This window comes from Plectropomus leopardus, chromosome 17 (genome assembly GCF_026936395.1).
Source record: "Plectropomus leopardus strain MGB_pleo_1.0 chromosome 17, ASM2693639v1, whole genome shotgun sequence".
Taxonomy (NCBI): Eukaryota; Metazoa; Chordata; class Actinopteri; order Perciformes; family Serranidae; genus Plectropomus; species Plectropomus leopardus.
In genome coordinates this window covers 28,409,037-28,434,322 of record NC_142192.1, presented here as the reverse complement: position 1 = coordinate 28,434,322, position 25,286 = coordinate 28,409,037, and the positions used below count along the sequence as shown (strand labels likewise).

Below are 25,286 nucleotides of genomic sequence, written 5' to 3'. Positions count from 1 at the left end.
ATCCTAGAAATGTGCCAAACTTCCAAAAATGTCCTAAAATCCTAAAAACGTGCTAAAACCCTCAAAATGTGGTAAAATCCAAGAAATGCATCCTTCAAGTCCTTGAAATGTCCTAAATCCTAGAATTGTCCTCAAACCCTAAGCAATGCAGTAACAGAACCTTGATTCGCATTTGATCATCGCTGCCTTGTTAGATTGTTTGACTGCTGCTCAGGAGCAGTGAATGACATGGTTGACAGCTGTCTTTACAACGTCTCGGCTCTGATTAGTTGTCCAGGCGTGATGGATTCTTGCAAATTCCATTAGAAGCACTACGAGGAGACATTTTTCAGTTACCTGCCTCATGTACTACTGTCAGGACATAGTGACAGATATGACAAACTGTAGCTTTAAATCAAGTTTCAAACCTCTCAATAGGAACCGGCTTTGAAAGAGAAACGGTGCACCCAGACTAAACAGTTTCATCACTTTATTACAGTAAATGAGTCCATATCATACATACACAGAACAGAGACAGACAGGTTTGTGTTTCTTTCTCTCTCTTTCTCAGAATATCCCTCCATCACTCTAAAACATCATTCCACCGAATCAGAATGACATCAGCGTTAACGGCATCAAAGTAAAAAATCAAAAATTAACCAAAAGTTACAGATTATAAAGAGATGCAGTGATCCCCCTCAGTTACACAAAGAAGGTAGTGCTGACAAAACTGAGATTTAAGATGATTTAAAAACACAAAGAGCAATTTCTGAGATTCAGTTTACTTGAAACAGTCAGTCGATACACACGTAAACACGCTGATAGGCCGCTCCATCTGCAGTCACAGTGCAAATGTCTTTCTTTGCCATCTTGTGATCATTAGCAGCGATTCTGTAACACAAAATGCCCGTGTTGAGCACAACATGAGCTCACGTCATGATGTGATTTCAACTAAATAATGTTGAGATCAAGTCAGACATGAAGCGGTGCTTTCTCCAAGTCTATAGCTAAAACATTTTGTCTCAATACTGCACAGTAATAATACTCTGCAACCTGTCACAACACACAAAGTTCTGTTCCAAAATGAGAAAAACAAACTAGAAGAGAAAACAGCGATTTCATATATCACAGTCTGTTTTCAGGTTTAGGGGAGAACTATTTAATTCGATTTTACTTATAAAACCCAAAATGACAAATCACAATATGCCTCAACATTCTGCAACATATGACATTTCTCGGTCTTCAGACTCGCAACCTCACTGCAAATGTCAAAAGTTGTGTAAAGTCTGTCGTGGCTCTAGAAGAGTTGCATGAAATCTGATAAAAGCGCCTTGACGTCATTTTAAAGACTTGAGGTTTAAAAATGAAAAAGTCCTATGAGGCTTTTTCCTTCCTAAATCTGCTGTTTTAGGGTGTTTTTGAGCTTTATTAGTTCATATCTGCAAAAAATGTTTTGTCAACTGGATCATATTTTCAGCAACAAGGTTCAGATCTCTTTTAGTGTGTCCTCCTCTTTACAGGCAGGAGGAAGTATTTTAAAGAGGCCAACACGATAGAAGGAAGCTTGAAAGGTACATAAAAAAAATCAAAATTTTTAAACTGTAATCAGCATGTTCAGGATTTGTCAAACAATGACTGAACAGCTCCCTCTTGTGGAAAATCTGCAGCCTGTTCAATGTAACTTTTGAGTCCGTTACATGCAACTTTTATCAAAGCGACAGTACGGAACTCATAATTCATATTCAACGGTTTCCATTACAGATTTGCACAGAACTTAAGCGATATTTTCGATAGGTCGATAAACACAATTGCAAGACGACTGCATTTCCATTTAGTGACATTACGTAACGTCTCCTCTCACGATGACATTTCAAGAAGCATGGCGTTGGATGTTCAAAACATTAGCAGGTTTATTTCTATTGCAGCCGCACTAGCCGTCATTATTTCTAATCGAAGGTGAATCAGAGTGGACAAATGGAAAGGCGAGCCCCTTATACGCGGGAGTGGCCACATATGAGGGATTTCGGGAGATGATAAGTCTACAATTTCACAGAGAAATTGTGGATTCAAAAGCTTTATGACAAAAAAACCTGGCTCTTTAAAATTGAAACATTAAAAAGTAAATAAAAAACACTGTTGCATTTATTACACTGTAGAGATTAAAAGTAGATACAGAAAAGCTGGTGCCTCTGTTCTTTAGATTTTAGAAAGGTCACATAAACTTTAAGGTGATCAGATTTTCTACTGACAAAGACGCATTTTGGAACAGAACCCGAAAAACAGTCATTCAGCAGTAAGATGGTTAAAACTGAGAGGACAGCTGATGTTTGTTAAAAGCCACGTTTACAATTTTTCACCGGACTACAAGATGGAGAACGAGAGAGAAAGATCATCAACAAACATGAGGAGTAGGCCGATTTTTTTCCCTTTGCTGTATTTACATTTTGAATTGTGAAAAAAAGAAACTTATTTACAAAAATGCACAAACTAAGACTGCTTTATCGACGGGATGAGGAGGGGGCAATAAGATATAAACAACTCTGTAATAAAAAGTAAAAAGGAAAAATAAAAATCAGTGATATTTACACGTGCGATAAAAGAAGGAGAGTGAGGGTTTAAAATGGCTTCTGAGATTATAGGAAGAGAAGAATCAGTCATGTTTGACACCTCTTGGTTGGAGGGGAGATCACAACTTTTCATAGCCGCAGAGAGTCTGGCAGCTCTGAGCGTGACGCCCCCCGCGGAGTTTATCAAACATGCTGGTTGGACTCTTCAGCAAAGAAAGCAGAATGAGTAACCAATAGGACGGCAGGTTAGTGGGGAGGACAGAGAAATGCTCTCCACTCTCCTCATATAAAATCAATGTGAATGTGCCGAATGTGGCGGGATTTTAAAAAAAGCATCTTCACTCATATTTTAAAAAAGAAAAGAGTTTAAAAACAGCAGGTGGAGGCATGGAACAATAGTATCAAATATACTATACTACAAACTTTCAAGTGGTCTGTACTGCTGACTAAAAATCTGTATTGTTGACTGATCTAACCCCTAAAACACTGGCTGTTCAGACTGCAGGTTGGAACATGGTCAGACACACGTGCAATTCTACGCTTGAGAGGACGATGATAATACATTCTCTGACCCATGACCCTCAAACGTCTTTTTTTCTGAATCTTACGGGGGTAAATCTCAAATTGGTCCTCACAAAGATAGAAGCAAAAGGGGCACACAAACACACAGTCACCTAACAGGAACTCCCCTGCTTGAAAATTCAACTATTATTCACATTAAGCCGTCCATTCACCTGTTATTTTTCTTCTGCTTCTTAAAACTGTGAACTTTTCACTTATTTCCACGGCTTCCTTAAGAAGCCTTGACAATAACAAAGTCCTCTTATACTAACTGATGTCCACCTCTCATCACAAAAACAAATAAATAAATTAGTTTACATGAAGTGTCCCCCGCCCCCCACCACCATCGAGTTTAATAAAACACTAAATTTTCCATCTTCTGCATTTAATCAACAAGAGGACCAACATTCACGCTGCTCTTGGAGTCAAAAGCATTTTTTCTACATTAACACTGGGACAAGAATGATCTTTTAACTTAGGGAATCCCACCAAAAGTGACTTTTTGATTAACAGCATTTGTGTTTAATCTGCTAATATTTTTAAAGGGATTATACGAGTTTTTTAGCGAGAGGTCTGTAGAATATTGTGAAATTAAAAGATTTTAAGACTAGCAAAACCAGCTTGTTTTCTGTTTAAATACACGTCAAAAGACATGTAAGCAGAATTGTAAAGGGGAGCCATCAAGTAACTATATTTTCCACATTTAAATACTTTTCAAAGCTTTAAAATGCATAATTTGTCTTTAAAAAATTCTTGACTTTTTCAAAGCAGTTAGCTGCTTGAATTTTAACATTTTCACTTCTTATTATTTTTTTCTCCTGTTTTGAAAGCTATTAATGAAAGACAAAAGATTATTTTCTTTTACTATAAATAATAAAAAGAAGAATTCCAGCCAATTTCAGTGGAACACACCTTTAAAGGGACAGTTCACCTCTAAATCTAAAAATACTTATTTTTCCTTTGATCTGTGGAGTTATTTTTTAATCTACATCAGGGTTTCCCAAACATTCATTTATGTGTTGCAGCCCGCCACGATTAAAACATCTGTCACCACAAATAGATTCTCTATTTTTGTAGCTGGACCTGTAATTGTGAGGGCTACTAAAATACATACAACATTTGGTTATTTATAGCACCACATTGTCAGAGCGCAGAGTGTACTCTGGGCACAGATGGAGCAGCAGAACGTCAGGTGTATTGAAAGTGAAACTTAATTCTGCTGGGTCTAAAAAAAAGAAGGAAGCACGCATTTACTCATGGATCGGGGCTCGTGCTCATGACATGAGTCGCGAGATGTAAACATTAATGGCGTCCTTATCAGCTACGCTGCAACGTTAGCTACGCTGAGTGGTGCTGGGTGAGCTAGCAGTAGATGTGCACTTCCTTCTGCGCTGTCATACGGTTAGTGGGTGTAGTTCAGTTGAAAGGAAATAGTTCCTACATGAAACTGCTCACAACAAGGTCTGTGGATTATCTTGAGTCAGCGGTCATGATTTCTGGAATGAGACACTGCTGTTGAGTTTTTCAAATGTATTGTTTTGGTGTTTCGACCACCACAAGGCAAGAACCATCCAGTTTCATTATTTTGGAGAGAAGGCAGACATCTCTATGACTGATATCCAACACTCAGCAACTCATACCAAAATAATCTAGACTGATAAATAGCAGTCAGAGAAAAAATATGTATTTTTCGATTTGGAGGTGGACTGTCCTTTTAAGACATTTCTGAACTCAGGCGTTCACAGTAAACTACACTCACTGACATTTTTTAGCATGAATGAAACCAGTGAGCTTTCTGGTTTCTTTTTCTTTTGGGGCATAACTTTGGTTTTCTTCTGCAAATAAATTCCTTTCTTTAAGAAAAATGTTGATGTCGTGATCTTTAGTTTATTTGAATAGCTTCTTCCTCCGCTTTGTAATGCTGCAATGAGTGAGCACTGCTGGTTTTCAACTGATTTTCAGGTGAACACAACTAACTACTTGTTGGCAGGACACAGAACAAGCAGTGCACTGTGAGCGTCCAGTAACGAACTACTAGTCGCACTAATACGATTCTAATTTGTTCATTTCTAAAGGCTCATTTTCTAGATCTGCTTTTGCTGAGTAGCACATTCACACTTTCTTTACGACTTGACATTTACAGATCTAAACAATGTTTTGAATTGATGCAGAAGAGCAGGAGTTGAGGAATATTTCCTTGGGCTAAAATTGTCTTTTCGATAAGTTAATCGCTGTGCCCTCCTGGATGTGGAAAGTAAAAAAAAAAACAAAAGCTAAAATGAGCCTTAATCCATGATTATTCTTAACCATCTTAACCTACGACTGTGGAATTGTGGAGAAAGGTTTTTTAATAGGAACATTTCCCTCTTATACCGAACAAAACTCTCTAAAACAGGGAACAAACAGAAATGAATATGAGATGTGTATAAATGCAGCCACTGAGCATGATTCAGGTAAGGGGCAATCCAGTACACCTCCAACCAAACACTGATAACTGCTACCTGGTGCTGATGAGGTTTTCTACTCCACCCGCCATCAAAGCGGGTAAATAAACAAGATGTGATGGTTTAATTTAAACCTAAACATCAGGCTGGATTGGCAAAACAAATGGCTGGAGGATTAAGGAAATTATTAGTCCCTGCATACTCTCTCCTGCCCTGAGTTGAATAAAACATCCTTTACCCTGATGGACCAGTTTGAGGCCAGTCATGATCTTCTGGTCAGGCAGTGTACAGTTCACCCCGCACTAACAGGGATGCAGAAACACTGACGAATAAAAAAATAATCTGGAAAAAAACCAAACCCTAGGGACCAAATGTTTTGTGACCACACGATGCTTTCAATTAGTCAAATAAATAAACACAAATATAAAGAAGGAAAAAATGTTGATTTAAAAAAAAGAAAAAGTTATAATACAGAGGACCAGCCCCGACTATTGAACCTTCACTGACCACCCAAGCAGCAGCGAGACGACTCTGTGTGTACGTGTGTGTGTGTGTTTTAACAATCACCTGCCGTAGTTTCAACCCTGGCAGCTAAAGAACTAATGTTTAGTTTGTTCAATGCGTATACTGTACAAAACAGATCATCTAAGAGGAGAGCAAGCAGCATGGAGGAAAGCAGTAGTGTGTGTGTGTGTGTGTGTGTGTGTGTGTGTGTGTGTGTGTGTGTGTGAGTGTGAGTGTTTGAGAGAGAGAGAGAGAGAGAGAGAGAGAGAGAGAGAGAGAGAGAGAGAGAGAGAGAGAGAGAGAGGCTTGCAGGCAGGCAGGTGAGAAGCTGCTTCAGATGCTGTTAAGAGATCCTGGTACTGAACTGTGTTGAGATGAATCTGAACCGGTACCATCTGAAGGACACAAGAGGAAACAAAACACAGTCAACGGTAAACTCACAGTCTGACACAAAAAGGTAGTTTTATAAGATAATGCTGTTTTCTGGTAATGGGCTTGAAAAGCTGGGGGCAGTTAAGAAATAGACAAATTCACAGCATCAGATATTCATACTGAGTGGACGGATAGATGTATTGTGGTTTTGGGCTCATTGCTGAAACTGAAAAATAAAATGCGGAATTCAAAAGAATACTTCATCACCCTAATGACTGATATGTATATCAATTACTCCCCGTCTTAGGATGAATCTGCGAAAAAAACCTTTTCTTGCATGCCTCTGATGAAGGAGGAATCCAAAAACAGAGAAAATCCTACATGAATTCATCAGTCAATCATGTTTAACAACAGCAAAACTGTATCAAAATATCTGTTTACAAACTCTCACAATCTCATGCAGTAAAATCCAAGCTAATTTACCCAGTCGTATGCTCAGCAGTTCCAAAACAGACAGGGGAACTGATCTAAAAGTCAAAAGCTCTCTTAGAAACTAGACTCCATCGACAAAAACAGTAATTTTATCTCACAGAACACAAGAGGCATTGATCTATCATTGCCTCGAGCAGTTAGTTTAGGTTATTGTGTAATTTTGGTGTTTTAAAGGGTTAGCTTAAATTCCCTGAAGTCACATAATAACACAAATAAATTGACAGATCAAGGCAGCAGTACACCAGCAGCTCCAGTGCTCATTTTCAGGTAAAATTACGCTTTTTGTCGATGGAGTCTGGCTATGGAGAGAGCGTAGATAAGTTTCACTTTACATTCAGTTCCCCGCCGATAAAGGGGCTGTCTTTTTGGGAAGTACTGAACATATGACTGGATAAATGAGACTTGGATTTTAATGCATGAGTTGTGTAAATTTGAAAACAGATGTTGTGGTATAGTTTTGTTGTTGTGAAACACGAACCCCTGTAACTTCAATCATTAAGAATTTTCTTCATTTTTGATGCATTCACCGCTGATTGATTTTTAAAAAGGGGGGTGACGTATTATTATCGTTAAACTTTCAGAATAACATTTCATGTTTCCCTTTTATAAGAGAAAATGTTTCAGATATGAGAACTATCTTATCTTTTGATTGATGAAATCTAAAAGTGTTGCAAATCTTTCCAAAAAAAAAGGGGTGTGGAAAAAGGGTTTTCAATTCTAACAGTACATATTTATATACCTGTTACTCGACAATGTGTGCATTCTGAAATCTGTCTCATCTGAATAAGAGACAAGTATTTCACACCTAATCCATTCATGTCAAAATCAGGTTTCATATACAATACTGCCATCTGGTGTCAAAAAACACCCATTACTCTAGTTACAACTAAAATACAATTACAATACTGCTAACTACATTAAAAAAAACACTTTAAAATAGAATAAATAAAATCAATCTTTCATGTCACATAACTGACCTCATACCTTTGGTGATTTGCTGTTTAATCACTGTGAAGGGATCCAATCCTAATTGTAAGGATATTTATTCTATGTACTCAACAGAGCAGTTTCCCATGGGTGAAAATTGTATTTTAAATGATTTTCCATTATGTATTTTCCAAGCCAGAATAATCCTGCAGGACTTCAGAACCAAAACTAAAATTGAGACAATGTAGCACCAGGTAAAACAAATAAAATAGAAAAAAATAAATAAATTGTTCCATTCACTAGCTAATTAGAACTGAGTACATAATGTTAACAATTTAATTCAATATTGTTTTTGTTTGTTTGTTATTGCTTTTTTTAGTATTCATTTTAAACACTACTTTAACACATTTTTTTCAGCCAACACAAAACCATGATATTAACATTTAAAATTTACAAAATGACAATAACTTTAACGTAAGAGTTTCCCACCGTGGGCGGAAGCAGCTGTATGTGAGCGAGCGTGAGGAGGAATGAGGGTTGAGTTCAGCTGGGGCTGGATGGACAGCTCTGCATAAAATAAAAAGAGGTTTTAATTAATGAGTCATACATAAAGAGGACATTGTCTCATAACAACAGGATAGTGCACATTGTGTTAATTGCCCCTCCTCTGAGGTCGCAGCATTGACCCAAAACAAAACAAGAAACAACACCTGAATGTACTAAACAGATGGTGATGACTCTTAAAGACAACAGATTATCGTGGTGCTGAAATTCAGCTTAAAAAAAAAATAATAAAAGTGAGTTTCAGTCTGTACGTACCTGTGGTGCTGAAGTTAAATAGCATTGGCAGTTCTCGGCCGCTGGGCAGTCGTGTGTTCGGCTGTCGAAGCTCGTCGAAGAAGGCGTGCGAACAGGCCTCTAGTGGGGAGAACCGTGAGGCCGGTGTGTACTCCAGCAGCCGTGAGCAAAGAGCGATGGCTTCTGGAGGGGTGCGAGGTTTAAACACCTGAAGAACAACAAGAATTTAAAGACGGACAATTTTCCTAAAAAGAAAAATATATAGACTCATACACAAGTAATCCCTCTCAATCATCACATATGACTGCATATAGCTGCAGAGACTCTGTCCTCTGCCTGCATTTTCTCTTTTTTTGTGTTCGGGGCATTTATGGATGAGGTGAGGCAAAACTCACCAGAGCGAATCTGGGGTTGGCTCTTACTTTATCTTCTGTGGACGAGTGTGTTTACAGACAGCAACAGACTATCCTAACAAATGTACCTTTAAGTTCAAATATCTGCCAAAAATGCCATCCAAACGAGACAATTATTCTATTAACTAGCATTAATGTAACAATAAAAATAATTTAAAAAAAGCTCAACGTGTATAAAAACAAGGAGACACAAGGCATAAAAACAATAACATAATAAAATCCTAAAGGTTGAAAAAAGAAAAATACTCTTAATAAAAGCAAGATATATAAACAATAAAACAAGTATAAGGCATGTAAAAGAAATATACAATAATGATGTTGAAAAAATGGTGAATTAATTATACACAAGGCCATAAAAAAAAAGTTTTGAGCCATTTCTTTTTCAGATAAATCATTGGAGAAGTATGAAGGTGCAAAACCTTTTTTTACAGCACTGTGGAGTTTGTCAATTTCTAAATAATCAATAACTGTTTTTTTCCAAGAGAAAAACACCCACTATGATTGATATGAAGAGCCTAAAAAATGAAATGGCTAGCTGAATTATACAACTGTTTATCTCCTCGAGGTTAGCAGGACACTCTTGTGCTCTATTTTCATTGTTTTATTTTAAAAGTTTAAGTGTAGGTAGAAAGAAAACCCTTAGAGAGATCTGCAGCTAAAAAAAAGCAGTTACAGGCAGTTTTTGGAGTAGAAAGCTTTCCACTTTGTAGTAAATGTTAAAGGGCCAATTCTCTTGGTTTTATGTTGTTTCTGTACTCTTAAGGTGTCACAGGGTTAATCGACTCGCAGAAGGAGGGCACGGAAGCACTTCGACTCGCAGATTTAAATAGACCATGTGGGCAACAACGCGTCCATGGGTATTCTCTTCTTTTGCTCTGATAAACTGGTGAAATGTCTCAAATGCCTTTGTATATCGGCTATATAGATATAGAGTTTGTCCACAGACAGATGTACAAATTATGTCTCATAACATAAGTAAAATGTCACAGAAATCAGAAAGAAAATAATAGTCATAAACAACAACTTGTAACTACTGTAACATGTTTTTATCGCCTCTGCTTTAATTTTTTCTTAAACTTTTAATTATTTTATCTTATCTTTTTTTTATTGATGCTGTTTTTTTTTTTGTTTTGCCTTTTCATTTTATGGTATACCATATCTGCTGCCAAGACTATCATTTATATGTAATATCTGTTATAACTGAAAAACAAATAAATACATTGTTAAAAAAAAGCTTTCATACACCAACATTTTCTCAATGTTTACAGATTCTTCTTCACAAATACAGGACTTTGAGTCTGTTTCTACCTGATACTGACATGATTCTCAGGTGATCCGATCATGAGTGGACAGCTCTATACATGCCTTCACCAGACAGGCCTGGTGAATATCCACTGCCCTAATGGTATATTAATTATTTCCTTACCTTGGTCCATGGATGAGCTTTGATCTGAGGGAACTTGAATTCTGTGTAGTTTGGGTTCATTTCTCGGATTTGTTCCCTTGTTGGGGTTCCTAGCACCTGAGAACAGATTTAGGAGGAGTATGAGCAGGATTCTGTACACTTTATTTAAGTGCGTGATTGACTGTTATTATATCTGCAGTCATTATTGATACCAACACAAAATAATAAATAAGCATGCCCACATGTACACACCAAGTTTCCCACTGTGATTTCCTACACTGAAAACTGGAATTAAAAGCAGCCCTACGATCAGTCCAGCAGCACACTAGGCGGGTAAACTGTGAGATGACTGCGCTTCCATTTAGTGATGTTATGCGACTTCTCCCCTTGCGATTAAAATTCCAAGAAGCATGGCGATGGATGTTCAAAACATTTGCAGGTTTATTTCAATTGCAGCCACCATTATTTCCAATCGAAGGCTACTTAGGTGTGTCATGCGAGCAATAATGGAAAGGCGAGCCCCTTATACGTGGGAGCGACAACGTATGAGGGATTTCTGGGAGGTGATAGTCGATGATTTCACAGAGGAATTGTGCATTCAAAACTTCCGAATGATCTGCTCAACTTCTGAAAAGTCATGAGATGCAAAAGCACCTCTTATAGCGCCTGCTGCATCATGAGGGAGCCAGTTCCTACTGACAAGCACATAGCCATAGCATCAGGCAACCTAAAAGCAAAAAAGTGTTTCCATTGCAGTTTTGCAAAATATGGCTTTTTTGAATCGCCTGAAATACCACCTCATGCGAGCATAAAAACGTTTTTGTGATAAATGGGAGTTTTTTCATTAGGCGTACTTTATATTTGCAATTTTAATTTACACAATTTAAGGAGTTAATGGAAACCCGCCTGCTGATACCTGAGAAACACACTCACCTTGATAATCTCTACGAGCTGGTCCACCCCACTGTCACCGGGGAAGATGGGCTGTCCGAGCAGCAGCTCCGCCAGCACGCAGCCTGCTGACCAGATGTCAATGTTCGCCGTGTAGTCTGTGGCACCGAAAATGAGCTCGGGGGCACGATAATACCGTGAGCAGATATACGATACATTGGGTTCACCGCGGACCAGTTGCTTGGCGCTGGGGAAACACAAGGAATCACATTTAAATGGTTTAAATTGCAGTAAAGAAAGCGGTCCAAGGGGATGGTCATGAGCAGACGAGTGTGACGTATTTTGGAGAAAATAGTTATTAAAACTTGTGGGGTTATTTCTTGCCCAAAAGACTAGAGATTTTAAAAAAGTAGGTCTGCGATACTGAATACAGTGAGGTCTCCAACAGCCTACCAAGACCCTGGGACCTGAGACCTAACCTGGGATTTGACCTAACGGGTTTGACTCCACGTTTTATTGGGATTAATCAGGTCCAGGTTAGGTCTCATTCTATTGTCACGGGTCCCGGGGCTGTTTATCATCGTGTATAATACCTGAGTGAATCAGAGAGGATCTGTGATCAGCGCTGATCAAGAGATAAAAGTGTGTAAGTGCAACTCAACATGATGACAAGGTTCACTTAACACTGATTAAAAGAGCAAAAGCAAGGTGAAAACACAAAACCCCCTAAACAAACGGAGCAAAGATGGATTGTGAGTCAGAGAGTACTCAAAACTTAGATTGATTTTACGAAAAATTGCTTTGATTCTTTTGATCAGTGGACCCTTTCAGACTAAAGGAATATAAATAATCCAAGGATGGACACATATTCAGACTTAATGAGCGCTTCAAAGTTAGGGTGTCACCACTTTTTTTCGTCTCCCTTCGGTTTAACATGTTGATAAATCTGAATTAATTATACTTTGGTTCTTAAAGTTTCCTTATAATGAATTGAACTATTAAATTGTGAAGAATCTAACCATTTTTACAAAAGTTTCAACATTTATATTTTTATGGACAATCTTAGCCTCAAAGAACCATCGTAAACTGGATTCTGGCAGCCAGGTTCAGCTCACAACGACAAAATAATGGTATTTTTAGTCTAAAGTTTATTTATCGGGTTTGTCTGGTCCATCAAGCACACCCGAGTCTCTCTTGCTTTGGGCATCTGTTGTGTCAGGTCTGTTATATCTTGCGCACAAACGGGTCAGTTTATATATTTTTAATTATTGATCATCATTTTGGACCTGTGAAGACCTAGAACACGGTCCCATTATGCATGAAATGGTTAATTCATGTCTAAGCCCTCACACGTTATCTGAAATGTCACATACTGAAAACCGCTTTGGAGAACAAATACAGATCAGATTAAATCTGTTCTTTCTGCACATAAAAAACATGCTGCATCTCTTAAATTTTTCTGGTGTTAAAATCCTTCTTCCATCTGTTCATGCAGCTCACCTGCCAAAGTCACACAGCTTGAGGATGGCAGTTTCTGGGTCGACGAGCAGGTTTTGAGGCTTGATGTCTCTGTGACACACGCCCTGGGAATGGATATAAGCCAGACTGCGAAACAACTGGTACATGTACACCTGAGGAGGTCACAACACAGGAAACAACACGCTGTTAAAATGGAAACAAACAGAACATGCATGGTATTACTGAGTTTGAGTTTCAGATTGGACAAACAACAAATTCTAAAAACTTGCACAAACATCGTATTATCTTAGACAACACAGAAATGTCTGGGTGGGAAAAAGCAGAAATGTACCTTCACATATATGATAGGAATGATGCTCTTGGCCTTGTTAAAATGCCTGGCAACCCTGTAGACGGTCTCAGGGACAAAGTCCAGCACCAGGTTGAGATACACTTCATCTTTCTGTACGGCACAGAACGCAGACAGACAGAGATCATCATGTTTAAAATATGCATGATTTTGAGAGCTGTGACCACCAATGTTATAGGAATACATGCACAACAAACTGTCATATTGATTTACAAGTTGAATCTTTCTTTTTCATCCTTATTATTTAAAATTTAAAAAAGGAACATGGAAACAGAATCTAATTTCCGGTAATTTACTTCTCAGAAGTGTTTCTATACTTATCAGTCAAAGAAATGGATTGCTTCCCTTTTTTAGGGCTGGGGTTTTTCTTTTTAAGATACATGCGCGCAATCTTGTGTTTTATGTGCGTACATCATTTCCTGTGTTTTAATGTAATCTCCTGAAACTGTGGCACTTTGAGATAAGAGTGTGAGAATATGGTGACCAAGCAAAAGTTTTTTCGACCAAAAACAGAGTTAAGACTTTTCTACAAGAACAGTTGAGAAAAAAAATAAATAAAACATAAGCTGCACCTTCTCTCCACTGGAGTAGAAGAAGTAACGTAGTCTGACAATGTTGCAGTGGTCAAGCTTCCTCATGATCTGTAGTTCCCGATTCTGCAAAGACATGAAAACACAAGTGATGGTGGGAAATCAAGAAAACAAACCAGGCATGAGAAGAATTATAAATGACAGAGAAAAGAGAAACCTTGTGTACACAGAGCAAACACCAAGCTCATTTATAGTAAGACCCATTACTACTTTAAGTGTGTGACAAATAAAACACGTGGGAGAAAACATCTGACCCCAAAACACAAGAGAGTACGTGGAGAAATTATTACAGTCCTACCTTGAACCTCTTATCCTGCAGAACCTTCTTAATGGCCACCATCTCTTGGCTGTCGATGAGGCGAGCTTGGTACACGACACCAAATGACCCATTGCCGATCACCTATTTTCACAAAAAAGGAGACGTTGGGGTTTCAGATAAAACAGAACAAGCAATTGAAAGACATCACCTTTGGCACACAGAAACTGTGGTGAGCATTTTAAATGATTATCTGACATTGAATAGAACAAACGACAAATACAGAAAATTAGGAAGTAATTGGCTTATTAACGTTAAAACTAATAACAACTTGAATTCTAGTTGTTGAATTATAAATAAAATAGCAATTTTACACACTGATAGCTGATAGGGCCTCGTATGGCATCCTTTCTTCAGAAAAACTTTATACTCATAATCTATGCAGTTTTTATAAAGATTCTGACATTCATCGATATTTTCATTTTTGGGATTTGTACTAAGATAAAAAATAGAATCTTTGCATGCTCAAGTGCACTCTTATGCACATTTGAGTGCTGGCATGTCTGTCATTGTCAGAATAATTGGTTATTAACTATAATTTGTTATTGAACTCCGGCTTGCCACATCACTGCCCTCTTTTAAAGCCCTTTTGAAGACTCATTTTTATCAAAAGGTATTCCTTACGTGCTTGCAGCAGTTTGTTTACTGGCAATGGGAATGCAATCTTTTGCCTAGATTTACTGGGTTGACCCATGTTTGAAAAACATGCATGCCTGCACTACTTTTGGCGGGAAAAGGGTACTAGTCAAGAGAAATAACACGCTGGGTTTAGCACAGCAGTGCAACAGGGCATTCTTGACCTCATTCTCTCAACTTTTCTTCTTCTTTTAAATTATGAGGACAACAGACTTTGTAGCTTTATGAATACAGGCGCGGGCGAGTCTGCAGTTCAAGAATACATGAAAAACAAGTACATAAACATTAAACATGTGGGAAGATATTGGTAAATGAGGCCCAATGTGATCGCAGTTTTATCTTTAAGATTATTAAAAAACGTATACATTCCAACAAAATATTTCAGTTGAGTTTTATAAGATACCTTGATAACATTCAACTACTGCTGCAGACATTGGAGACCTGGAATATTTCTGATAAGGCAGTATAATAAGACCATTACCTTTGAGATAAAAAGTGTGACAAATGCACGTTAACACACTATTAAAGAGATTAATTATTCTTAGAAGTGATAAAAGAAAAACCAACAGAAGGGCCTGCCTAGGTACGAACAAGTCTCCAACACCAATCTCATCCCATGTAATGTCATTGGCCTCCAACTGACACAATTATGTCACATGACAAGACAGCAAACAGAAAGTCAGCATTAATTTGGCACTGAAAGCCATAAATATCAGCACCTGGCAAAGTAATAATGGAGCCCCTGCTATTGATCAACAATCTTATCAAGTTTAGCCAGATATATTGCAGTCATTTTGTGTAACGAGGTGATTAAAGTCTTTGACACAGAAGCAGAGGAGGTGAGAAAGGACAGATGTCATGCTGATGTCACTGTGGGGTCTTGATTTTAGTTGCGTCTCACCTTGATGTCAGTGTAAGAGACTTCCTGTGGGCGGTCTGGTCCCTGACCTGGTGTGGCCACAACTGTCGTCACCTTCCCGCTGTCTCCTAGGAAACAATAGGAAACAGGGTCAACATGAGGCCAGCGGGGACATAAGATTTTAATATTATGAATTAGAAGACGTAATCGCAGGTAATCTGTTAATTGCCTTATTGTGCTAAAACTGAAGTAATAAAAAGGATTAAAATGTGCTGTGGTCCCTCTGGCTATTTCTACAAGAGGTAATGATATGAAACCGCTTCACGCCGTAACCACAACAGTAGCCCTTGACATTCAACTCGCTGCAGCCTGACTTAACATCTGGGCCGTCTCTCTGCTGCCCGTCTGAATATTTAGGTTAATGACAACGGAGTGAATGGATGTCAACTTTACGAAGCCTCTGAGGAAGTAGAGAGGAAAGGCAGAGTTCATATTCAAGACACTGTGACTAATTAAACTGGGAATGAACCCAAAATAGGCCAAACACTTTCTCTGTCCTGACAAACTGTTTTGAGTGATAGCAGCTTTTCATACGAGGATTCATTTGTTAAATCCATAGTGTCTACATGTGTAAACAAGTGACATTTAAGACTTTAAGAGCTTTCTTATGCCATTTTAAGTGACCAAAAGACCAACCTTAAGACGGAAACAGACATCAAAAGTTCAGATATACTCCTTCCAAGTTAACACATTGATGTTGAATTGATGTTCAAAATAGACAGTAGGGTAAAATGAAACTGATGATACTCTCTATGGTTACCACTCTAAGCAAACTAAAAGTAAACTAAACTAACAGGGCCTCAGTTAAACAATGCAGACTGATCTAAATGAGCAGAGGGGGACAAAATAAGGGTACTGCATGCATACAAGACACTTCCTCTTTAGAGTTCTCCTTTTATTAAAATGATGCTTCATGTAGCGCAAATGCTGAAAATTCTCATGGTGATGTGACTACACAACATTTAAGACTCCAATCTGAATTTAAGACAATTTAATATGTTTTAAGGCCTTTTAAGTGTGTCTTTGCAATATTTTATAATGTTCCAACACTTTTTCATGGACAAAACTTTTAAAAAATGTTAATGATTTTTCAACGAACCATATTATTTTTTTTCTTTTCCTACATGTCTAGCATTTTTTCAGACTTTTTTATTCAAATTATACTCCAACATAATTTCAGCTCACTGCAATACATGATCATCATTCTGTTAAAATGATGCTTCCTGTAGCGCCAATGCTGAAAATGTTCATGGTAATGTGACGACATAACATTTAAGACTCATCCAATTTGAATTTAAGACAATTTAAGATGTTTTAAGACCTTTTAAATGTATCTTCAAGATATTTTAGGTTCCAACACTTTTTCAATACAATTCAATACAACCTACATTTTCAAAACCTTCACAGTTCATATTTCATCATCTCAAGTGTGGTCAAAACATGGTGAAATAAAGTCTCTGCAGTTGCTAAGATTGTACCAGCATCATGTTCAAAAGTAGCTCAAGCTGCCAACAGTTAAACTGGCTGACTGACAAAATATGAGTCGACTCAGGGTCTTCTCGCCTGATGACTCAACTCATCGACGTTTATGGGGCAGCCCTCCTGTGTTCACTGCACAAATCGTCTCACCAATATTCAGTGGAAAAGCCCAAAGCAATCTCTGTCTGCATGCAGCCTTAAAACAAAACTGTGTGTATGGTTGGAAAGAGGGTGCTTTAACAACACAAACAGGTTGATGGAAGCCTCTAAACACAATCATACTGATAAAACACTTTGCATACCTCTGCTCTAAAATACCACAACAATGTTATACTTTACCCTACTTGAAATAGGCTTTATTCAAATATACATTTCAGTCCTCAGACCAATGACGTGAGTTTAAGGTGCAGACCAGGAGCCAATTTCTGCTGGTTAAAAACATGAAAAAGAAAAGAAAATGTGGACTACTAGTCTATTTGTAGCAGCTTTAGAAATTCATTCAAAGTCCAAAAGATAAAATTGTAATGAGAAAAGGCTTTTCTAAAGAAAATGTACATTTGCTTGCACCTTAAAATGCAGTGTTTAAGGAAATGTGTGTAAGATTTAGGGGCATTAAGTGGCACAGAGTGGTGTGGATTATGGTTTGCAACAAGAAGAAACTTCTCTTGATTTGGACTCCTTCAGCTTTGTTCAGGAGTTTGTTTTGTTTTTGTTTTTTAAACCACAAACCACATTATCCGCAGTGGTGTTTTCCTCTCTGAAACCAATTTACCATAAGATAAAAATAACAGTTAAAACACAGAATAAAGCAGTTTAATGCACAAGCAATGTTTTACGCACAAGCTGTATTGTTTTGACGGTCTTGTTGCTGTTGGACTCATGCAAATGTAGCTATCAAGAGCAAGTGCTTAGTTTGTCTGTTCTGGACTACTGTAAAAACACAGCGGTGACAATCTTCGTAGATGAGGACCCGCTCCGTATATAGTTTGAAACTGCTAATTCTAAGGTAACAAATACCATTCAACGATTCCTATTTACAGGTATTTATACACTGAAGAAAACATATTTATTATATTATATTCAATTTCTGCATATATATTGCCCAAAAGCCAACACTTTGAACCTTCAAAAACATTTAAAACACGAAAACAGTTAAAGCGGCAGTCCAGATACAATTGCTAAGAGTTGAACTAGCAGTTTAACTGGAGGTGCTGATAGAAATTAGAGTAAATTGTATTTACAGGAAAAGTTGTGTTAATTTGAGGAGCTTAGAACTTTTGTTGTTTTTGCTGTTGTTCAAAAGTCAAGGCTTGAAAGAGTTTGAAGTGTCAAAGTGCAACAATAGAAATTTCAAAAAAAGAGAAAAACATGAATGGAGTTGAAATGTCTGGTGACTTGAGATAAAAGCATAAAAAATTGGTTAATTTGTTTTTTTCTGCTCAACCTGCCACCTTACACATCTATTACTACAATTTGCAGATTTATTTCTGTTATTTCAACACAGTACTACAAAAAGAATTTATATTTATTGCCAGTTGAAGAAAATTTCATCATCCTCAGCTGACTATACTACTTAAATAATGGAGCAGCCTTTTGTCATCTAGCTGTCATTGCGCTGTATCACTGTCACCACGACCATGTCCACATACTTAATTCTTTGTTTACCAAACAAGACAATGCACTTATTGAAATAGCCCTCTTACAGCCAGAACTGCATGTCCTGGCGTTCTTGTGTGTCCATTTCCACGCACACACACTGTAAACTGTCCTGAGCCACAAAGTGTGGTGGTCATCCAACAGGCGAGCTGGTGATATCTGTTACAGCTGAAACTGTGCAGCCTGCAGAGTGACCGGGTCACCGGGTTCTCTTAACTCAATGACTGGGTTCATGAATACACACTCCCACGGGGCTCCAGGTTAAAAGTAGGACAGATGGTTAAAGGATACGTTTATAACAACTGCTCCTCCTCTTGCAGTTTTCTTGCTGATGCATTGGTACAGGCATCTTAAGATATCAGCCCTTGTTTCTTGCTGCCATTCATTTTTTACAGAATGAAAAATGACTTCCACTGGCTTAAAAATCCCCTGAGGTAAATAATAATTTATCATAATAAAGAAGATGTCTTAGTCTGGCTTTGTCACTGTGTCTGTTTTATCATTGTTTCATTGTGCTGGTTTTCAGTGTTTGTATCACTCTGCTTCCTGTCATTCACAGTGGGAAACTCGAGACTCCAGGAGGAAATAATCCCTTAAAAACATGCCACTTTTCAAACCCTGTCACATCTATACCTATTTATCTGGTGTTTTAAAACTCAAAACGGCAGATAATTTTGGCAAGTTTGACACTGTAAAGTCTTGGACATACATATCTTACACACAAAATGCGTTTCCATTAGTGCAAATATTAAGTGATAGTTTTAAAATGTAGATAAATCACAATTGTGAGATGACTGCGTTTCCATTGAGCGATGTTACGCAACTTTCCTTGCAATGTTATGCAACTTTTCTCGCAATGTTATGCAACTTTTCTCGCAATGTTATGCACTCCTCCTCTCACAAAAACATTCCAAGAAGCATGGCAATGGATGTTCAAAACGTCAGCAGGTTTCTATCTATTGCAGCCACCGCACTAGCTGTCATTATTTCCAATCAAAGGTGATGTAGGCATGTTATGCAAGCGATAATGGAAAAGCAAGCCCCTAATACATGGTAGTGTCCATGTATGAATGATTTCTGGGAGGTGATAGTCCATGATTTCACAGAGGGATTGTGGATTCAAAACTTCCAGAAGATACGCTCAACTTTTGAGGAGTTAAGTGATAACACAATAATAATAACACCTCTTGTAGCGCCTGCTGCATCATGCCCGAGGGAGCCAGTTCCTACCGACAAGCCATTGCCATAGCATCATCTGACCCATAAAAGCAAAAAAAGTTACAGTTTCGTGACATATGGCTTTATCAAATCACCTGAAATACAACCTCATGCAAGCGTGAACACTTTTTTTAGATAAATGGGAGGGGTTTTTTTTTCAAAATTGAGGTGTTTCCATTGGGCATATTTTATATTCACAATCTCAATTTGAGCAATTTGAGTGTTAATGGAAACCGACCTAGTGTCCCAGTATAGTCACAAATGAAATTGCATTACCAGCAGATTTTCTATGTTAATGTCTTCACACACACAAAAACCTCAATGTACTTACATGAACTCCATGTCTTAAAGCAAACTAGCTTCAAAAGAATTAAGTTTACCTTATAAATATGCAGTTTAATGCAGCAAGATCTTCCAAAGATCAAACCAGGCCACCTACTCTATCGGGAGATCCCCTGGTGTAAGTTTGAGGTTTCTATCAAGTATCTATTGTTCTGAAGTCATTGTGTTCATGTGACGTTCGACCACAAACACAGAATCAACACAATATTGACTTCCCAGCGGACCATGATCACGGCTGTCAGTAAACAGTACATACAATTTACATAAAGCAATTGGGGACAAAAACTTATGATATCACCATTACCATTTTGGTCACTGACTACAGCTACATGCACAAAATATTCCTGTTTTTGCGCTCAATCCCCAAAAGACAAAATTCCTACTGAGTCGTTTGATAAAAATGAATATTCTACTAATATTCCCCTTTACATGCAGCTGTGCATACTCCAAACAGCATGCCCTAACATATTGTTTATCTTGTCAAAATGTTGAAAAGTGGAACAATTGGAGCCGCTTCTGTCATTTTGCTTCTTTGCTTCAAAATAGGACTTTTTGAAAGTTTCCTATCAGTGGTGGACCATGTGAACACTGCCTCCCTCTGTTATTCCTTCAACCACCTTATTGAAAAGGCCGGCGTTGCCAAAGTTGTGCATATCCAAAAAACAGTTGATTCCAAGTTTTTCATGTTTAAAGTAGGTGTTATTCTTCTTCTGACCAGAAATGTTGGCTTTTCTTTCTGACATACATTTCTACACCAGCCTTGCAAACTTGGCGAGTTGGTTTGTAAAGAGCGAATCTATGATAACTCAGAGCTGACCATAAACAGATTATAGTCCATGTGTTGCAAACTATGGAAAAAACATTTTAGATGCATATTCCAAATACACTGTATGCATGTCCAAGAATGCTTCTTAAATTAGAATAATACCAGCATATCCCATGTGTCTTAATGGGAAAATGCACTTGGAAAAAGGCCTAATTTAGAATATCTAAAATGAATATGCTGTTTAAATCACAAGCATCAAATTCAGACTAGTCATATTCAGAAAAATAGTGTGCATGTAAATGTAGACACTGTCCAGTGGATCACAATTATGTTCATTACTTTTCATAAAGTAATTTGGGACAACAACAATCTTGTGATATCATCATTGCTATCGTGTTTTTTTTATATCATAACTGTCTCTGCAGTGTTTCCCAAAGAGATAACCACAATGCTGCTCTTCTGTTAAAGGGAAAATCCACTCTAAAGTGACAATAATATTTTGCAGTAACTCATAGCTCAATTTGTGAATTTGATCATTTCTAATTAAACCAGACAGCAAAGAGACAGACTGTGGTGATGATGTCATCTGGAGACAAATCCTGGAGCTGCTCCACAGACAGTGAATAATGGAACAACTGCTTGGACGCTGTCACAGGCAGCAGCCATGGTAATTACCCAGAGATGTGGTGAAGTTCTCTGATTTACTGCAGTGAGTCTTGTTTTCAATTGCCCTTGGGTGTGTTAATATATTAACAACATACCAAAAACTCTGGATACAATGATTCACTGTTTGTTGACCACCTCCAAAACAAAAAAATCATCAATTCCTGACTTTATATGACATTTTCTAAAAATTGCAAAAATATTTAAGTGGAATAATCAGTGGAAAAAATGCCATCACATTGAAATAGTTCATCAAGTATATTTCCAGTACACTGCCATCTAATTGTTGCCTCTCTCACTGGCACTACATGTCTGGGCTTGTCTCTTCGTCCCTGGGACATTCGCACCAGCTGCTATAATTTGTCAGACATCGTATATCTGCTGGGTCTGCCCATTGCAACCAACTACCTCAGCAAGTAGGTGGGTTACAAACATAGCCACCCTACCCTGCAAAGTGGCTGGTCAGTAGCTTTATCTTTTTGTTAAGATTCACTCACACCCCTTTTTCACCACATTAGCTATGTTTCTTTGATCTTTGGTGCTATCCAGTAAGCCAGCTCGCATTTTCACCAGTTTTGCGTGGAACTATTGTTATCAAGGATGTGTTGTCAATGGAGGGCGTTGCACAATGCACAACAAAAGTAAACAGTAGAAGAAAAATCAGGCAGGCACGGTGCTGGAATTTTTGACTGATATTCGATATATACCGACTGAGTGTAATTACATGGACATGATTAACCCGTTTATGAGGCTTTACCTAGTTATGATCATATTCAGGATATGGTGTTTACATGAGAACAGAGAAATCAGGTTATTCACATTCCCCGTATATATTCTGGTTTCTTTCAGAGAACTTCAGCTAGGACATTTGTGTTTCTTATTAATTGAATAATGAGTTTACATGCTTTAACACATAAATGAGACACTCGAAAAATGCATCATGAAAGGGTTATTTATGCCCATGTAAACAAACTTAGTTCCCCTTCAAACTAGAAGTATCAAGATACCACTTTCTGGACTTGCAGTATGAGGAGTATTAAAAAAAAACAAAACAAAAAAAACAGGACCCTTAACATTTCATCATTAAACATCCTCCACTGTTGTTCATAATGACAGACCACTGGTTGGTATGGCAACACAACATCCTTAATGCTCCATGTCCAAGTTTAATTTTACCAGTCATTCAAAATGCCATTCTCTCTCAAAAATATCTGGCTAACTGGGTTAATCCTGCCTCTTGAAATAGCCTCCAGGTCTCCACAAACCTGACAGCGTATCCATCAATCATCCATCCAGAGTATCTTTACCCACTGAAGGCAACACTGTGGGGCTTTAAGGCAGGGAAACTCAACTCGGGCCACTTTTGCAGAATGACAGAAGGCCAGGGGCAAGTCACAGCACCCACATACATGCTTCCAGGATTTTAGGACATTTCTAGGACTCCAGGACATCTCTAAAGTTTGAGAAAGTTTCTAGGATTTTAGTCTGTTTCTAAGATTTACAGACATTTCTTGGAATCTGGCAGGTTTCTGGGAATTTAGAATGTTTCTAGGATTATAGGACATTTCTAGGATGTTAGCATGTTTCTAGTTTTTGTGGGACATTTCTGGAATTTTAGGTAGTTTGTAGGATTTAAGGAAGTTTGTAGGATTTTAGGACATTAGGGGCAAAGCTAGAACCTTTGTCAAGAGGTGTGGGGGATCCTTCACTGGCACTTTTTTGATGCTGTTTTATGCACTCTAGCATCTAATGTGTACTAAAAGTACAAAAACAATTCTTACAGCAAATCGCTTCACTTATGCTGAGAATAACAAAATATCTGGAGGGCCACCTGGCACCCTATTGGGGGCCAGATATGGCCCACAGGCCCTAAGTACTGTTTTAAGGGCTTCAGGCAGGGTGGTGACAAAACAAGGGTCACGCTGCTTTGAACTGGAGATGACCTCCCATTTGGGCTCTAATATCAAAGTCACACATCACTGCCTGCTAATGGTTGATAAGGTTTGGACTAACACACGCAAGCACACTCACAGATCTCAGCTTACACCTGTCACTATGTTGATGAAGAGGCATACTATAACTCCATCTCAGACTGGGGAAACCTACTCCTTGGCATCCAGCAGACAGCCCAGCTCTTGTGCTGGATATGCATCACTTGCATCCTCCAGGCGTCGGCCACCTGCTGCTAAGTCTTTGCCCCACAGGTGACCTTGGTGAAAAGGCAACTTTCCGCCCTGACCCCTCTGTCCAGGCGAGCCGGGCTGATAGCTGATGCCGCACTCGCAAAAAAATGAACCTTGAATGCAACAGTCAAGCTCGGGTATTTGAGTCTTGGCTTGGCCACAAAGAACAACAGAGCCCCGTTTTACTGCTCACTCACATTGACCACGGAGGAATCAAGCAGAGCCTCATTTTGTAATTTAAAATTAATTATTTAGATCATCCTTTCATACTGCTGTCATTACACTGGGTTATAGTGATGACCAGACTGCTGCTTAGTTTGACAACAGTGGGGCTGATTACATCCATCGGCCGGATGGAGAACTAGTAACATACAAAACAAGTGGCTAACATTAGCAGGCTAGCTAGTTAGCCTGCTAGCAAGTTGGTTACCACCACACAGGAGCACTTTCCTCCGGGTTGTGACACCTAACACTGGCGCATATTTTTACGGTAAAAGCAGAGAATAAAATTTAACATATTGACAGAGTCAGATAAAAAGCTGTTAGCTAATTAGAACTTACTAGTAAGCTTCAGGTTCGAGCATCCCGACGAGCTGCTGCCGGAGGCCTGCGGGACCCCGGACTTTCCTGTGCTGCTCCCCACGGCAGCGGCTGATCCGGTGGACGCAGCGGCGGTTCCTGGAACACCTGGCGGCTCAGCAAACGAGCTGGTCCTGGGCCGCCCGCTGCCGCTCATATCTCTGTGCAGGGGTCAGGGTTGTTTTTTCCACTATTTACAGCCAAGCGACTATTAATTATGAAAACCCGGCAGCGAATAATCGTGGAAAGACACACCGAGAAATACCGCTCCCGTTGCCGCCGGCTGTCTGGGCTGATAGCTGTTGCTAGACACCTAGAAACAGACCGCTCGCAATGTCACCTGGGAGATGAAGTTCGAAGGAGCTGTTGCTCGGGTTTGCTGTAAAGGCGTTCACAAATCAAAACAACTACAAATTTAAAATGACTTAACAGTGGATGTAGGCCAAGGGAAGAGCAATAGTATATAGATTGCTTTAAAATGGAAAGGATTACCATTTAGTCTTAAAAAAAACCCCACTCAGTTTACCCCGTCAATTGCAAATTGTTCAGAGATCATTTTTACATCACAGATTAGTAATTTGAAGGCAATATATAAAATGCATAAAATGATTTGGCTAAAATACTACCTTTAATGTTTTTAGCAGTATTGATCTTAAAATATACTTGACAACAATTGGAAATTTAAAACATATCGATTTTAAATTGGCAAAAAATATTAGATTTAGACATGTCAGTTTAATTCCATTTTCATAGCAGAC

At 38.4% G+C, this 25,286-nt stretch overlaps 1 protein-coding gene across 1 annotated transcript; it reads right to left on the bottom strand.

The window, feature by feature from the left end:
- Nucleotides 1–455: 455 nt before the first annotated feature.
- On the bottom strand, nucleotides 456–24,864 carry gsk3aa (glycogen synthase kinase 3 alpha a). The gene is made up of 11 exons (XM_042506227.2): nucleotides 24,511–24,864; nucleotides 15,625–15,710; nucleotides 14,070–14,171; nucleotides 13,754–13,837; nucleotides 13,164–13,274; nucleotides 12,854–12,984; nucleotides 11,396–11,600; nucleotides 10,484–10,579; nucleotides 8,666–8,852; nucleotides 8,336–8,413; nucleotides 456–6,450 (listed from the first exon to the last, which is right to left on the bottom strand). Exons 1-11 carry the CDS (start codon nucleotides 24,683–24,685, stop codon nucleotides 6,389–6,391), a joined length of 1,317 nt encoding a protein of 438 aa, XP_042362161.1. The 5' UTR covers nucleotides 24,686–24,864; the 3' UTR covers nucleotides 456–6,388.
- Nucleotides 24,865–25,286: the final 422 nt, after the last annotated feature.